Source organism: Plasmodium berghei (genome assembly GCF_900002375.2).
Source record: "Plasmodium berghei ANKA genome assembly, chromosome: 8".
In the NCBI taxonomy this organism is placed as follows: domain Eukaryota; phylum Apicomplexa; class Aconoidasida; order Haemosporida; family Plasmodiidae; genus Plasmodium; species Plasmodium berghei.
In genome coordinates this window covers 465,266-481,719 of record NC_036166.2, presented here as the reverse complement: position 1 = coordinate 481,719, position 16,454 = coordinate 465,266, and the positions used below count along the sequence as shown (strand labels likewise).

The following is a 16,454-nucleotide window of genomic DNA, read 5'->3' as shown; positions in this document are numbered from 1 at the left end:
ATACAGCAACTTTTTTTTTTTTTTTTTTTTGTTCATAAAAATATGGTTCATTAATATAGCTATATATATATTTTTTTTTTGTGTGTGTGTATCAAAATACTCTAATTAAATATGGCTATAAAGTAATAGAATTATTGTTGTTTTTATAGGTGATTAATATAGGAGTAGAACAAAATCATAATTTTATTTACTGCTAATTTGTTTTTTTGTCCATAAACCTTTTTTTTGATATAATAAAAATGTGCACACAATAGTATATGACTAATTTTTAAAGAAAATGTTTTAATATTCCGTAAAATATATAAGAATAAAAAAGCTTATACATTTATTTATTACACAATTTATTATTCTTTCCAATCCTATCAAATATATTTATAAAAAGGTTTATATTAATTGTATTATTTATGGAAATAATTTTTACGTTTGAAATAGTCATCATTTGCTTTACACATAACACCAACATATTGTTACAAGGAAATATGCTATTTATTAGCACATTTCAATGATTAACAATTATATTTAGACTTTTCTCACAAAACAATATAAGGAAAATGCCACCAAATTATTCTTATAGTGTGGGGAGCCTGTTCATATGAAGATATATGCGTTTTTTAATGACTTATTTATTATTTTAAGCCCATACGAATATATATATAATCTCCAAAACTAACCTTTATTTATATGCACATATTTTAAGATTTTCTTTAATGAAGTGTCTTCTATTGCGAATATAAAATTATACGAAATAAAAAATTAAACATCACAAAAAAAAATGAAAAAAGGGAAGGAAAATGGAAAAAATAAATAAAATTGAAACGAATAAATATAAGACCACAGCTTAAATAATTCTTTATAAAATTAAAAATCTATGATTACAATTAAACTCGAATGTAAACAACGGAGGAAATAATAGCTTCCACCAATGAAACAATAATTGCATGTATAATTAAAAAAAATTGTGATCGAAAGAGAGAAAAAAAGGATGAGAACGTATACCCTTCTTTAAGTATTATCTAACGTTCCTTGTCTTTATATGGCATAGATCTGTTATAATAATGTGGTTTTTTAGGTTCTGTACGGGAATTTTCATCGCTATATCTAAAGGAATTCCTTGCATGATGAGTTGCATCATTATTATAGTGGTTATAATTATTGTAATTATTTCCTCCAGAGTTATAATTGTTATTTTTATAATCACCATGGTATTTACCACCCGAATTGTATAAATTGCTTGGAGGAGGTTTATCATTTCTATTTTTTCCGTAATTATTGTTATAATTTGGATTATAAGAATTATTGTATGATCCATCATGATATGCTGGATCTATATTGTATGAATTTCTTTTCCCCCCATAATTATTGTGATTATTTCTGCCATTATTGTGATAATTGTGAGTATTTTGAATACTACGGTTTCCATTGTGCATATTGTAATTGCTGCCATTTTTATTATCGTATGAATGTGTGCTAGTGCCATATAAGGGTGCATTTTTATTGTTCGACAATGGAGGGTAATTATTATTGTAATTTGGATGATTTTGAGTGTAGTGATATCCTTGATTTTTTGGCGAATTTGAATAAGGATCATAAGTACGAGTGTTATGAATATAATTATAATCCTTAGCATTACAATTTCCATAATTTTGATTATTACCTGGCATGTGATCATTTGGATATCTATTTTGGTTATGGTGATCTGGGTATAAATTTGAATTTTTCATATTTCTGTATTTTGGATACGAATATATTTCTGGATGGTTTGTACTTAAACTATTTAAGATCATTCTTTTAGCAGCAGGCGCATTAAATCTGAGTTTTCTTTCTTCGTTATTTATATCCAATACTGTCAATACTCTTTTTGGTATAATATGATTTTGTAATATTGCAGATTTATGTTTTTTGTATTCCGGTTGAATAAAAAATGCACTGTTACATGTGGTTGAAAAGTTGGATGAAAATCGAAATATTTTTTTAAGAATATTTACATCACTATCTTCATGTTTGCAATTTAGATAGCCAAATAAATTAATACTTTCATTATTATCTATTGGTATTTTTAGATTCATATTTTTAAAAAATAATTCATATATATTTTTTTTATCCTTTGATTCGTCTGTGGTTGTTCCATCTTCATCCTTTTTTTGTTCATTGGTTCCCCTATTTTCGGTTCCTATTTCTTCCACAGTTTTTTCCTTGTCTTTTATTTCTTTTATGTATGTTCTCATTGAAGTAGTAATTTTTTTTGAAAGTGTATGTGTTGAACTCATATATATTTTATTTAATCCCCTTCGATTTCTTTTCTTTTCTTCATCTGTTAATGTATCATCTAAATTTCTTGCAAATCGAATGATTCTTTCCTTTTCAACAAATGGCAATAAAACAATCCATTGGTATTTAAATTTTTTGCCATTTTCTTCTTCTTTAAATGTTTTAGGATAGAAATCAATAATTGGTGATTCACTTTTTAGCATAAGTTCTCTATACATTTTAGGTAAACAATGACTAGAATTTGATGGCAAAACGCACAATAATTGTTCAAAAGGTAATAGTGGCTCATCTTTTTCAAAGGATATGTTTATATCTTTAATAAGTAAATCGGAAGATAAAGGAGCATAATAATAAGGGTAATACCAATGCCACATAGGGCATTCTTGGAAATAATAGCATAATACCCATGCTAAACCCTCAATATATTTATAAACAACTTCTTGAACAAATTCATCAACATTATCATTTTCATCTAAATGAAATTTAGATTTATAATATCTGGCCCTTAAATCATTCGGATCATCATCTGCTCCTAATTCGACATCCTCTTTGGGATTTTCACATTCATTTGCTTTTTTAACTGCTTCTTTTAATAATAAATTGAATTCAGTTATATCATTTAATTTTTTCATTTCGGGTGATTCTTCTTCGAATATTGCACCATCCGGGTTTATATTTAAGGGTTTTCGAATATGGGATTCCTTATTTTCACCATCATCTGAATTGTTATCAATGTTACGTGTATTATCAATTTGATCATTATTAAAATTGGTATTGAAAATTTCTTGATTTATGATAGAACTATCATGAATATTACCTTCATCTTTGTCTTCATGTAATATTTTGTTGTTCTCTGAAATTGGCATATTACCGCTTACACCGGTTTCTATAGTTGTTGAAGGTGTAGATCGAACAAGAAAATTGATACTTTTTTCTCCTTTTTTTTCTTTGAATTTAAAGTTTCGTATAGGTTGCATACTTTGAATTTTGTTTTCATACATGGCTTTTTTCGACATTGTTGGATTTGTATTTAGATCATAAGATGGCAATCCATTTGGATTCGAAGTATTATTGTCATTATAATTATTAATTATACCATTATCTGTATTATTTTTTGGGGAAATTTGTTCATGTTGTGATGTTCTATCATTTCGTGCTTGAGACATTGGATCATTTTTTTTTCCATCATCTTGACATTTCGGTCGTTTGAATGCATCCTTTTGTAATTCTCTTTTTTCTCTTTTTTTTTTAAAATCATATTGTGAAACAAATGTTTCCCTTTCTACTTCAGCAATAAATGATATATATTTAATAAAGGACTGAAAATTCATCGAGCCTTCATTAATAAGATAATCCCCTAAAACTGGGAAAACTTTCTGATATAATAATAATAATTGATCTATACTTCCTGATGCTATAGATATCGAAGGTAAATGAGGTAAGAAATCATTTCCACATAAAAAACAAATAAATATAAAATCATCAATACATCTTTCTAAGTTATATTTTGCATCAAAAAAAAAATCTTTATATAAATATTCTCTCAAGATAGTTAAATCTAAAATTTGTAATTCATTCCAATTTTCATAATTAATTGAGCAAGTAGAGCTAATATTTATATTGGCATAATTTCGATCGTTATATTTGTTACAATATTTTTTCTTTCCTTTATTACTATTTCCATCGATAGTAGTACTATTATTGTTTCTTAGAAACTTAGTGCAATATTGTAAATCCCCCTTTCCTTTAAATACCCCAACATAGTTATCTTTAACCTGAGGCTTATTTTCTTCTTTTGGGTCTAAGTTAATTATTTCTCTTAAAATATAAAAATAGGGTTCATGGCTAGCTAATGAAAGCATAATTAAATCAGCATCCATTCCATGTATTACATGCCGAGTATTAGGGTCATATCCTTTTTGTGCTCTTTGAGATTTTATAAAATTATAAATTTTATGTTCTCCTTCACCACATACATTTGCGTCAGAAAATATAACAACTATTTTTTTCCATTTTTCATCATTTGTAATTTTGTGTTCAATAAAATATTTTAAAGCAACAGATAATTCATGCATAAATTGGGTACCTGGTGTTATAATATTACTATCCCAATGATGATAGTCGTCAGGAACATTTCTATTTTCTGATAAAAATTTATTTCGAAGTTCTATATATGCTCTTTTTTCAATCTCTGATGCTAATATAGATTTAAATCTTCTACTTCGTTGTTGATTCATTTTAGCTTTTGGAGCAACACCATCAATAGCCATATATAAAAGTTTTTGGGGCTCAATTATATCAAATAATCTTTCTATATATAAAAATATATTAAGAAATATTTCTTCATCTGTCTTTACTTTTTTACTACCATCACCATGTGAACATAAATGGATTATACCATTCATATCTAAATACATATTATCAAAATAACCATTTACATTATCTGAACAATGATTTTCATCTGTATTATTAACATATGCCCCCAAATCACACACCTTATAAAACTCTCCATTTTCATTTATTCTGGCTCTTCTTATATATACATCATTATCCCGAGTTTCATATACCGCTTTCGCGATTTTTGGATACCTAGTTACTAGCCATTTGTAGAAGGTAGGTACCCCCATAATTTATCTTTGTTTCCGTTATCCGTGTAAAAAAAAATATTTCTGATCAAAAGTTTGCGGGCATAAATCGTGGAAATAAATGTGTGTGCAAATAAGCGTATGATATATTTATAAAGATTTGTATTATAATTGCCTTGTTTTATTTTGTTCCTTTTTATGAATTCAGTAAGCTGTTAAATAAATTGCATTTTGAAGTGAAGGTTTATCAGTTTTTTTTTTGCCTCTTTAAATGTATCTAAAAAGGTAATCTTTAATTGCCAAAAATTACAAAGTATAAAAATAATAATTTATAAAATTGAAACTGGGAAACAAATAAGTATAATACAAAAAGAGAAGCATATAACTACCCAAAACAATGCAGAACTTAGTAATATATATATATATGACAATGCATGTATATATATAAATATGCATATATTTAAAAATGTATTAATGCGTCATTGTTTTTTTCCTTATATATATACTTATACAATAACTCTTATATAATATAGCACATGACTAAAGAATAATGTGTTTTATTATTGAGGAATAATTTGGTAATATTTTTATAAAACCGTATTTCCGTATTTTAAAAAAACAAGATATTAAATTAAAATTTAATGAAGCTTTCTTTTCAATATTTATTTGGTTTTAATTTACCGTTTTTGTTTATTACTTTCGTTATTATTATTTTAATTTATATTTTTCGTTTTTTTTACTATTTTATTTAACTATATACGTATTGATTCCCCATAAAGCTTAATTAGCTACATTTTAAGAAAAAAAATATATGCATATATATTTTTTTTCGCTCTCAAAAATGCATACTGTATATATATTTATATACATATAATACGTGCATATAATTATGGCTACATATTTGCTAAATAATGCGAAAGATACATATTCCAAAAATTTTACAATTTTTTACGAGTTTATATCCCAATATACGTTTTTATTGGAAATATATTAATGTAAGTAGAAGGAATTTAAATGAAAAGCTTGAAAGAATTACAAAAATTGAATATATTAAAAAAAAATAGCTAAAAAAATAGAAAGGATAAAAAAATAATTAAACATATTTTATAAATTAGTTTTCTCATAATTTATAGAAAAGTATAATATTTTGTTTACATTAAGCATGGTGTATATATATTAAGAATAAAAATCGAATCATTTTATTTAATGTATGCAATTGCAAATTAATAACTATAATATAAAATTATGTATATCGCTTTATGTCGTCTTTGTTTTAAATATACTTACCAAATTAAATAAAACATAAATTTTTTTACGTAATTAAGAAAGAAATGATTTGCTCCCCATCAATTTTGGTAGAAAACTAGTTGCTATATGTTCCGTTGTTATTTATAATTAAATAACCAAATAAAATTCAAATAAATAAGCAATAAATATTATATATACATATACAATTCTACATCATAAGCCATCAGAATGAATATTGAAAAAGCTGAAGCGAACTCCAAATTATTAGAACTATCGAGGCAAAATATAGATAATGTAAAACTTTTAATATTCTCTTTAAATATTCTTATTAACAAACAAATGTATTATATTATGTCTATAGATATTTAATTAACAAAAAATATTTTTAAATTATTTTTTCAGAAAGCGAAAAAGGATCTCGAACTCAAGCAAAAGCAAGAGTATAGCTAATATCTATTTGCATACATAATTTTAAAATTAAATTTGATTTCTACATATTTTATTACATGGAATTTTATACCACTATATAATATGTATTAACATTTTTTGATGAATAAGTAGGGAACTATTGGAACAAAAGAGAATTATCTTAAAGTCGTTGCTAACACCAGATGCTCACGCCCGATGTATGAAAAAATTTTAAAATAAGCACACAAATATTATTAAAACGTTGTTATTGTTTCTTTACCATTCAAATAAATAATGTGCATTATAAAAATAAATATTTTAAATTTATAATTTAAATATGCATAAATATTTTTTTATAGTATCAAGGATAGCTATCGTTAAGGAGGAAAATGCCAGAAGAATAGAGGATATCATTATAAGAGTAAAATAAAAATATACCACTTTTATTTTTTATTTATTATACTTTTACAGTAGACACCAATTATAGCTCGGTTTTCATACTATTAGATAAATTTACAAATTTTATTTTGTTTCAATTATTTAAAAATGTTTTATAATAATTAACGAATTTATTGTTATTTATAGAATAGTCAAATGGGTTTATTGCACAAAAAAATTGACGAAGATCAATTGATCAAACTTATAGAGGTTTGAATATTAACATAAATATATATATTGCATTTTTTTACATTGATAAATAAAATAACATAAAACAAGTTTTATTTATGAAATTTAAATAGTTTATTTATTCCCTATTATTATTTTTTTTTATTAATTATAGCAAGTAAGTGGAAGAATGAACAAAAAGGAACCCGTAGTTGAAGTAAATCCCTTAACAGAAACTCAAAAATATTTTAATATAAGCATATATATATAATAATACACCAACTAATGCAACATTGTATATGTTCATTTATAATTTTTAGATCAGAAGAAGAAAGCAGTTTGATGATGACGACGATTTTAATGAGGAAGATTATATGTAAACAAAACGTGGGAAATAAATTAAAAAAACATACATTTAAACTGAAAATAATTTAAATGCAAATAAACAAAATATAATAAATAACTGGATAAAATTAATATGGATAAATGGACGCCTGCAAATTATTTCTACATAAATTTCCTTGAAATATACATAAATTATATACACATTTATAGTATAGGCATCAATGATTAACTATGCTACTTTATAAATGTAGCAAGCATTGAATATATATATAGGATGATAATAATTTTTTTTGTTAGTATAAATGAATTACTTTAAGAAAAAACATTATGCATTGCTTATTTTGTGTAATTTTTGTTTTATTGTTATCTTGTATTTATTACTTTTTTTTTTGATATATTAAAAAAATATTTATAACTTTTGTTATTATTTTAAAAATTGCTTAGACTAAATTAGGAAAATATAATAAGAAATAAAAAGAGTGTGATATGTTAAAATTATTTCCATTTTCAAGCATTACTCTTTAATTTTATTAATTTCGTTATTTTGAGTACAAATTTATCATAATGAAAAATATGATATATAATTTAATTTCAATTTCCTTATATTCTTTAATAATTATATTAACAGACATATATGCAAAAACGTCTTCCCTTATATGCAATAAAAATGATATATACTTAAATGATAAATTTTATTTTTTAAAAAAAAAGAAATATATATTGTATGATGTAAATATCGGTGAAGGATTTAATGTATGGCTAAGGAAAAATAAAAGATCATTCAAGGATGCAATAAATTGTATAGTTTCATTTGTTATTTTATTTTTTTGGCTGCCTAGCTCCATGTGTGTCTATATGCTTACAACGTTGAACAAGCCTGTACATATATATACCACATTCTGATATTCTTTCTTTTTGCAGTTACAAAAGGAAGTATTATATAGAATGTCTTTAGTAATATACCAACTAAATAAACGAGATAAGGAATATATATATTACTTAGTCCTTCCCCCGTGGTGCTACCTAAGTCACTGGTCAAATAAAAGACATGACAATTTGCAATGGAATATTTTTTTGAATATGAATATAATTAAAAATGTAATACCTATAATTGAATTTAGTGATTATAAAAAATTATATGGAGACGTAACTGATTTTATTATTTCTTTTAAATATTTATTAGATTCGAATGCACAAAAAGCAAAATACTATCATGTTTTACCATTTGATAAATGCTATATAGAAGATTATAAATTTAAAATTGTTTGCAAAAATTGCGATTATAAATATTCAGTAACATATTCAGGAAATTGCACAAATATTAAAGGGAAAAATACTTTATGTTACAGTGATTATATTGTTACTAACTATTTAGTAAATTACGTTGTCCATAAATTATTTTATATACATAATATAAACTCAATTTTAATTAAAAATAGTAACGTAGTACTTGTACCATTTCCAAATGAACTATTTGAAAATAATATAGAAGACATATTATTATTTAATGAGAAATTAATATATAATGGAAATAATTACATTAAAGAAATATTAAAAAATAGTAATTATATTAGTTGCCATTTACGATATAATGATTTTAAAAAAATTACTAGCTATGATGTACCAAGTGTGCAGATAGCCATTTTAAAATTATTATATATTATGTTTATGAACAACAAGGAAAAAATTTTTATCTCAACAGATGAAAAAAAATATGTTCAATACATTATTAATAAGCATTTTAAACAGTTTAAACATTTTTTTTACTTTTATGAAAATAAAGATAATTATCATGAAGGGCAAGTAGCAATAATTGAACAATGGATTTGTGCTAATTCAAGTACATTTGTGGGAAATATTTTTTCAAGATTTACTATGCATATAATATGGGAACGATATTTAATAACCAAGGGAAAAGAACATCAAAATATAGATCTATGTGGTTATAGTATTAATAATAATGAGCAATTAAAAAACAGATATAAAAAAATTCAATATATATATGATCATAGTTCGATCGAAAAATTAAACAATATATATAATACATATTCTGAAATAGATAAAAAGTACATAATCACATTGTGTTTTGGATTCCCCTCTCATTTTCCCAGCAATCTTAGTATTTATAGAAAAAAATATATTCCATTTGCATAGTAGTTTCTAGAATGAGGGAAAATATAAATTTATCAAAAAAAAAGGAAATTATCAAAATACCCAAAATACAAAATTATGAAAATACAAATATGATTACTTTATGTTATTAGATTCTCTGAGTGTATCTATTTATTCAAAGAAAAACTATATTTGGATTATTAATTGATTATTCCTTACGAATTATATTTTAGGAAGGTAAACAATTACATTTTATAAGACTATACAATTTCATAATCACACAATATATTGACCTCTACAATTTTATATAAATGTGTGTATTTTGCGTGAGTTTTTGAATAAAGCATATTATTCAAAATAATATCGTAACCCGTCCAATATATATGATATAAATAAAAAAATTGTTATGTATATATTGTTAGTATAAAATTGGGGCATAATAGAGCTAACTGGTCGAAAAACATCTGATGGAACTAGACACGTCTTTCTCATTTTTTCTTTCTTTTTGAAATATTTTATTAGTTCCATCCAAATATATTTCATTTAATTTAATATGCACCCCACTATGTGCAGTTTCATCATTTTTTATATTAGCTCGAAGATAATTTGTTACATCATTTGAATTGGCAATGGCTTTATCTATAACTTCGTATTGTGGTGTGCTGTTATGAGTATTATTATCAATATGTGTTGTTACTTTTTGCAATTTTTGAGAATATTTTTCTTTTTTGGTATTTTTATACTGTACAGAATTTTTTTTATTTTTATCAAAAATAGTTTTGATAATTTCTGAAAATATATACTTTTCATATATTTCATTCATAATATGTTCACAATAATATGTAGATTCATACTTACATTGCTTGTATATTTGCCGAAGGAAAATATATGTAGTATTTAACTTATAAAGAAATAAAGAGTATAAAAAGAAAAAGAAATTAAGAAAAAATATAAATAAAATATAATAGACACCTCTATAATTTAATATATTGAAAATATGCAATTTTGATAATTCGTAAGGTGGGGCTAAAGGTATCATATTATTATAATAATAAACTGAGAATAATATATAAATAATTGTGGATATATTAATAAATAGATTAATTATATATGGCATAAAATAAAATATAAGTTGTATATAATTTATTTTTTCTTTACATTTACTGATTATTAATGCATGTATATAATTTTTTCTATGTTTCATGTATATATTTATGTCGTAAATGTTTGAATAAATAGAATTTCCAAATATGTTGTAAATACTTTTTTTATTGTTGTTACCATTGTTATAATAACTAGGCATTTTATCGTTGCTCGATTCATTAATTAATTTTTTATAAATTTCTGAATTTTTTATATTTATTACTACAGTGTGTTTTTTTTTCTTTCTTTTGTCTTTATTTTTATATACACTATTTTGATCTGTTTCATTAGATGATAAATTGTTCCATAAGTTTGTGATGCTTTTTATTTCATCTAATTTTACAAATACATCCTTATGTTTGGAATATAAATTTTCATATTCATAATCCTTCTTGCTTATGTATTTAAATATATTTGTAAATTTATTAAAAATATTATCAGTACGTAATAAGATAACATTAGGAAAATTCTTATCCAAATTGGTAAATATTCGTTTACATCCTTCTATTAACATTTCAGTGTTTCTATATATTTCTTTATTCTTTTCCTTAATATATGTATTATATAATGTCTGTATAATAATTATACACATAATGTTAATGTGATAGACTAACTCTTTGTATGTAAAAACAAATAAATAAGCATTGAATACACAATAAGTTAGTACAAAAAATGTAAAAAATACATGGAAATTAATTTCATAAAAATAATAGCAATTATACCAAAAAGGAAATTTAATCAAAGTTTGTAAACGAAATAACAAACATATATTTAATAATAAAAGAATCAAATAAATTAAATAAAAAACATATTTTTTCCTAGTCGAGTATACAGAAAATAATTCTTTTGCGTTTTTCTTTCTTTCATATTTTACTATATATTTTAAGTTATTATAAATTTCATAAAAATGTATATAATTGGAAAAGGGACAATTGCCAAATAGATTATTTTTAATATTATGCAATTCATTCATAAGATGCTGTTTTATTTTATTTGACTCTTCCTTATCTATGTCTTCCTTTTTAAAATCGCTATTTATATTATTCTTTATTGGATTATATATTATTTCTACATTTTGTTCATTTTTACTTAAATTACCTTTATCATCGATATACACATTGGAATTCATTTTGGATATAAATACAGAATATGAAATTATTTTTATTATACCTCTTTTTACTTTGTTTTGGATATTTTTAAAAATATTTACTATGTTCTCACAATTTTAAATATCCCACACTGACTCATGTTGTTTTAAAAAACAATATTTTTTCACTATCAATACCCTCTTTTTCCATGTACGTTTTTTAATTCGTTATTGATCCTGTCTAATATATATATTTTTTTAAAAAGACAATATAAAACATATTGAAATTTCAAGTTATATTTTTGGATATTTTGAAAAAAATATATACTCATTTTATTTACAAAATCAGCAGATAATACAAATTGTGTATATAACATAAAATATTATGTGCGTAAAATTGTAAGAGCTGTATGCTTTTTTATTTTTTATTCGTTTATCAAAGACAATCGTATTAAGAGTTAAGACGTTAAATTAAAAAAATAAAAAAAAAATAAATAGTATAAACAGGAAATATTTTCAGAAAGTAATCACCATTTTTTTTATTATATGAGCCTTAATCCTTTAACCTTCGAAGTGTGCATATATGCATAAAAAATAAAAGATATATATATATAAGTATAGATTATATATACACATTTAACAACTGTGAAAATAAAATAATAATTGTGTGCAGCCTATATACTGTTTGTAAAAACAAGAAAAGAACAAGTTAACAATTAAATGATTTAAAAAAGAATAAGTTAAATTATATTATTTTTCATTGAAAATCAATAAGATTTAAAAATATTATTATAAAAAAAGTGTGAAGATAATATAATTAAGCAAACATAAATTCAATGTTTCACATTATAAGAGTACATATATGCCATATTTTCTAATACTAACTTTTTTATTAAGCAAAACAAATTTTAAAGATTAAAAAAAAAAATATGAACAACTTTTTATTTTTTTTTTATAGCTACCTGAAAAAAAAATGTATAGCTTGTAAAATAAGCTAAATCTTTGTCTTTTAATATAAATATAGCTTTAAAACAAAGAATAGTTCAATTTGAAAGCTTTATGCTATAAATGTAAAATAAAATAATATATTTTTTAATAATTATTTGCTTATTAAATATTTAGATTATAATATACATATATATTTTTTGGGGAAACTATAGGCATATAATAATCCAAAAATATAACTATGATGATAGCATATATATCTATTATGCGCATTCACCCTAATTTTTTTTATAGTCATTTTATTATGAGCAAGAAATAACCTTTTTGCATATACTATTGCAATGTTATGGATTATATTCACTTTTTAAATTTATATACATGTTTCTTATTTATTTGCTTATCTATATGCTAAACGTATGCATATAATGCAGAATATAAAACTCAACCAGCGATAAAAGAAAGGAGCTAAGCACCTTTAAATCGAAGAAATAAAAATAATTGCATTATATATATTTTTTTGAAAAGATAATTAGTCCTTAGTGTTATTCTTTTTGTGAATATGCCATAAATAGCTGCATTCAGCAACTGAATAAATTATAGATATGTTTATTATTTCTCTATGATATATTTCATGGTAACAAAAATTAAAATTTATTGTGAAAATTTGAATATCAGACTAGAGTGATTTCTGCTTTAATTGAAGAAGAAATAATAGTAAAAATTAAAAATAAAAACATTTTAAACGCTAAAAATATGAAAAATATATCATATTGAAAACAAAGAAGGATATATAATGTTAAAATAAATGTATATAATCCAATAAATGATTATTGTTATTCTTTAAATGATAATTCCAAGCATAGCGGAATGGAAAGCAATTTTAGTAAAAAAACTGTTTTAATAAATGATGATCAAAATGAAAATAATGAAATAAACTCGAATGGAATAAATAGTGATATTCTATATAATTTGGAAAATAATTATGCATCTCATAATAATAGTAATATCATAAACTATGGAATAGATATATTCAATAAAAAGGAATATAACAATAATATAAAAAGAGATATATACAACAATAGTTTGAATGAAAACATTATTGGTAATGTAGATAATGAAGTCTATCATACTGAAGCAAATGAACAAATAATTAATAGTCCAGATAATTTAATGTTGTCAAAAAGTGTGCATATATTCCACAGTGTTAAAATATTAATTCCTAATTTAAAAAAAGGAAAAAATAATGAAAAGGAGACATGTCAAAATAGAAACGAAACTCAAAACGATGAGGAAACGAAACAAGAAAATTCAGACAGGGTTGTTTCGAAAAATAATGCCCAAAAAATTAGCATTTTAAATAATGCATATAAAAACTTTAAAATATACGAAAACGAAATTAACCAGATTGAAGAAAAAAAAATAAATGACGAAGATAAGATACATTTTGTTCCTAACAATTTAGTTAAACAAATTGATATAATTAAAATAAATAAAGATATGTCTGAATTTTATAATGATATATTAGAGGGTATAAACAATTTTAATCTTTTTAAAATTAGAAAATCTTATCATTGTATAAAAAATATATTTTTAAAGAAATATTATAATGACAAAATGATAAAAACATTTATGGAAAATATATTGGTTAGTGAAATTTTATATAGGTATAAAATAATTAAAAAAATAGAAATACTATTTAACACTACTGTAGAAGACCAACAAGAATATATATTAAATTATTCTGTAATATCAAAAAAAAAATATCAAAATTTTATATTGGATTATATGATCGATTTGCTTGATGTAAATGGAAAAATATGTCCTCTGAAATTGGCACTTCATGCAAATGATAACCGCGATAGTTACAGCTATAGCACAGATAATGAAAACAAGAACGACAAATTACGTAGCATTTTTAATGCAAACAATCAGGGGCCAATTCTTGAGGAAGATAATTTTAAAGATACTAAGAATTATGAAAACACAACCTTGATATACGAACAATTACTATGTGAAAATAGTAAAAAAAAAGAAATGGCAGAAATCGAACAAAATAAGCATAGGCTAGAAAAAGAGGATAAAAAAAAACATGCATCAAATAAACATATAAAAAACAGTTACATAGATTTTGATAATTTCCAATTAGCTTATGAGGATATAAATAATAACATTTACTATTTTGTAACACAAAACGAATTTAATGATATCGATAAAAAAGAAAATAGTTTAAAAAAATATAATAATAACCACCCCAATAGTTCAATTACAAGAAACGAAAATAAGCAAGGACATATAAATACGGTTATATATTTTTATTTGAATTTAACAATACCTTCTAATTTCTTATATGTTGTTGCAACAGTAACAGAAAGCGAAGTATTTAAAATGTGGTTTCCATTTTATTCATTCCCATTTAAGTAAGAAAAAGGATAAAATGGGTGTATATAAAACCAGTTTTATTGGATTTATCTTTTGTTCATCTTCTACATACATGTACTTATGCGCTTATGTAGTAGTTACCTCGATATGAGGTCAACATTATACTAAATTGGGAATATACACATAATATTTATTTTTTAATATTTTATGGAAAATATTACAGGTTTGGTGTTAGCGAATGCAAAATAATAAAGAAAAGAGGATTTGGTGATAAAATTATTTATACAAGAATAGCAATGCCCTGGATTATTAGTGATAGGTTATTAATGTTTTATTTCTATGCCTATTAATTTGTTTTATTATTTTTTTTATTTTTTCATATTGCAATTTTAATGGAAGGAATTATTAATAATTTTATTTATTCATTTATTGTTTTTTTTTTATGTTTTAATACAATTTTAACAGATATTTACTATTTGATACATGGATATGCGAAGACTTTGAATTTTCAAAAGGAATATATATATATACTTCTAGCGTCACAAATAATTCAGGAAATGTAATATATTAAAAATTTTTATAAATATATAATTTTGTTTTCATTTTTTTAGACATATTTATAGTGTACAATTGGTATGTAGATAATCCAAATGGATGTAGCCATATATGAATTTTTTTTTTCCCCCACTAGATTAACCTTGGAGACGATATTAGCAAATGCGAAGAAATAAATATAACAATGTATGGATTGATATTGCCAAAGAATCAAGAGGAAACTAATATAAAATATTACATCGAAATATGTCCAAATATGCATGTCAATGAATATCTCATTTCCTTTTTAACAAAGTAATTCGTCATCAATTTGAAAATTTAAAATCGTTAAACATTTTTTATATTCTGAATAATATGTATATACTAGTAAAGTTGGCTTTACATACACATATATATACAACATTAATATTTTTTTTGATTTGTAGAGTTTTTGCAAAAAGATGCTTATCTCAGTTTATCACGGCATGTAAAAATTTCGAAACTAATAAAGAATATAATGATGAAATGAAAAAAAATAATGCATTTTATGATCAGTTAAGAAAAGTAGCAGAGGAGTGCAAAATATATAATTAACTTAGAAATTGTAATCATAATAAATAGAACAAATAAGTTAATTACAAATATTTTTATTTATATCATAATTTATGCATTTTCAGTATTGTATTTGACCCGGTGTTTATGTACATATATTTCTTTATTTTTATTTTTTGAAAAAAATTCATTTAAAAATATGAATGCCCCTTTAAAGTTTAAGTATTAATTAAATTCGTTAT

General features: G+C 23.0%; 5 protein-coding genes across 5 annotated transcripts; 3 read left to right on the top strand and 2 right to left on the bottom strand.

The window, feature by feature from the left end:
• Positions 1-1,013: 1,013 nt before the first annotated feature.
• PBANKA_0810600 (exoribonuclease, putative) lies at positions 1,014-4,895 on the bottom strand (the record flags this gene model as incomplete). Its single annotated transcript, XM_034564262.1, has 1 exon — positions 1,014-4,895. One exon carries the CDS (start codon positions 4,893-4,895, stop codon positions 1,014-1,016), a length of 3,882 nt encoding a protein of 1,293 aa, XP_034421077.1.
• Positions 4,896-6,329: 1,434 nt separating this feature from the next.
• Positions 6,330-7,495, top strand: PBANKA_0810500 (apoptosis-related protein, putative; the record flags this gene model as incomplete). Its single annotated transcript, XM_034564261.1, has 7 exons — positions 6,330-6,395; positions 6,504-6,541; positions 6,663-6,727; positions 6,869-6,930; positions 7,095-7,157; positions 7,291-7,332; positions 7,436-7,495. 7 exons carry the CDS (start codon positions 6,330-6,332, stop codon positions 7,493-7,495), a joined length of 396 nt encoding a protein of 131 aa, XP_034421076.1.
• Positions 7,496-8,024: 529 nt separating this feature from the next.
• On the top strand, positions 8,025-9,614 carry PBANKA_0810400 (GDP-fucose protein O-fucosyltransferase 2, putative; the record flags this gene model as incomplete). Its single annotated transcript, XM_034564260.1, has 2 exons — positions 8,025-8,213; positions 8,382-9,614. 2 exons carry the CDS (start codon positions 8,025-8,027, stop codon positions 9,612-9,614), a joined length of 1,422 nt encoding a protein of 473 aa, XP_034421075.1.
• A 403-nt stretch (positions 9,615-10,017) lies between these two features.
• On the bottom strand, positions 10,018-11,844 carry PBANKA_0810300 (conserved Plasmodium protein, unknown function; the record flags this gene model as incomplete). The annotated part of the gene is made up of 1 exon (XM_034564259.1): positions 10,018-11,844. The coding sequence occupies one exon, from the start codon at positions 11,842-11,844 to the stop codon at positions 10,018-10,020; it is 1,827 nt and encodes a 608-aa protein (XP_034421074.1).
• Positions 11,845-13,614: 1,770 nt separating this feature from the next.
• Positions 13,615-16,254, top strand: PBANKA_0810200 (conserved Plasmodium protein, unknown function; the record flags this gene model as incomplete). The annotated part of the gene is made up of 5 exons (XM_034564258.1): positions 13,615-15,164; positions 15,350-15,445; positions 15,592-15,685; positions 15,818-15,975; positions 16,107-16,254. 5 exons carry the CDS (start codon positions 13,615-13,617, stop codon positions 16,252-16,254), a joined length of 2,046 nt encoding a protein of 681 aa, XP_034421073.1.
• Between the last annotated feature and the right edge of the window lie 200 nt (positions 16,255-16,454).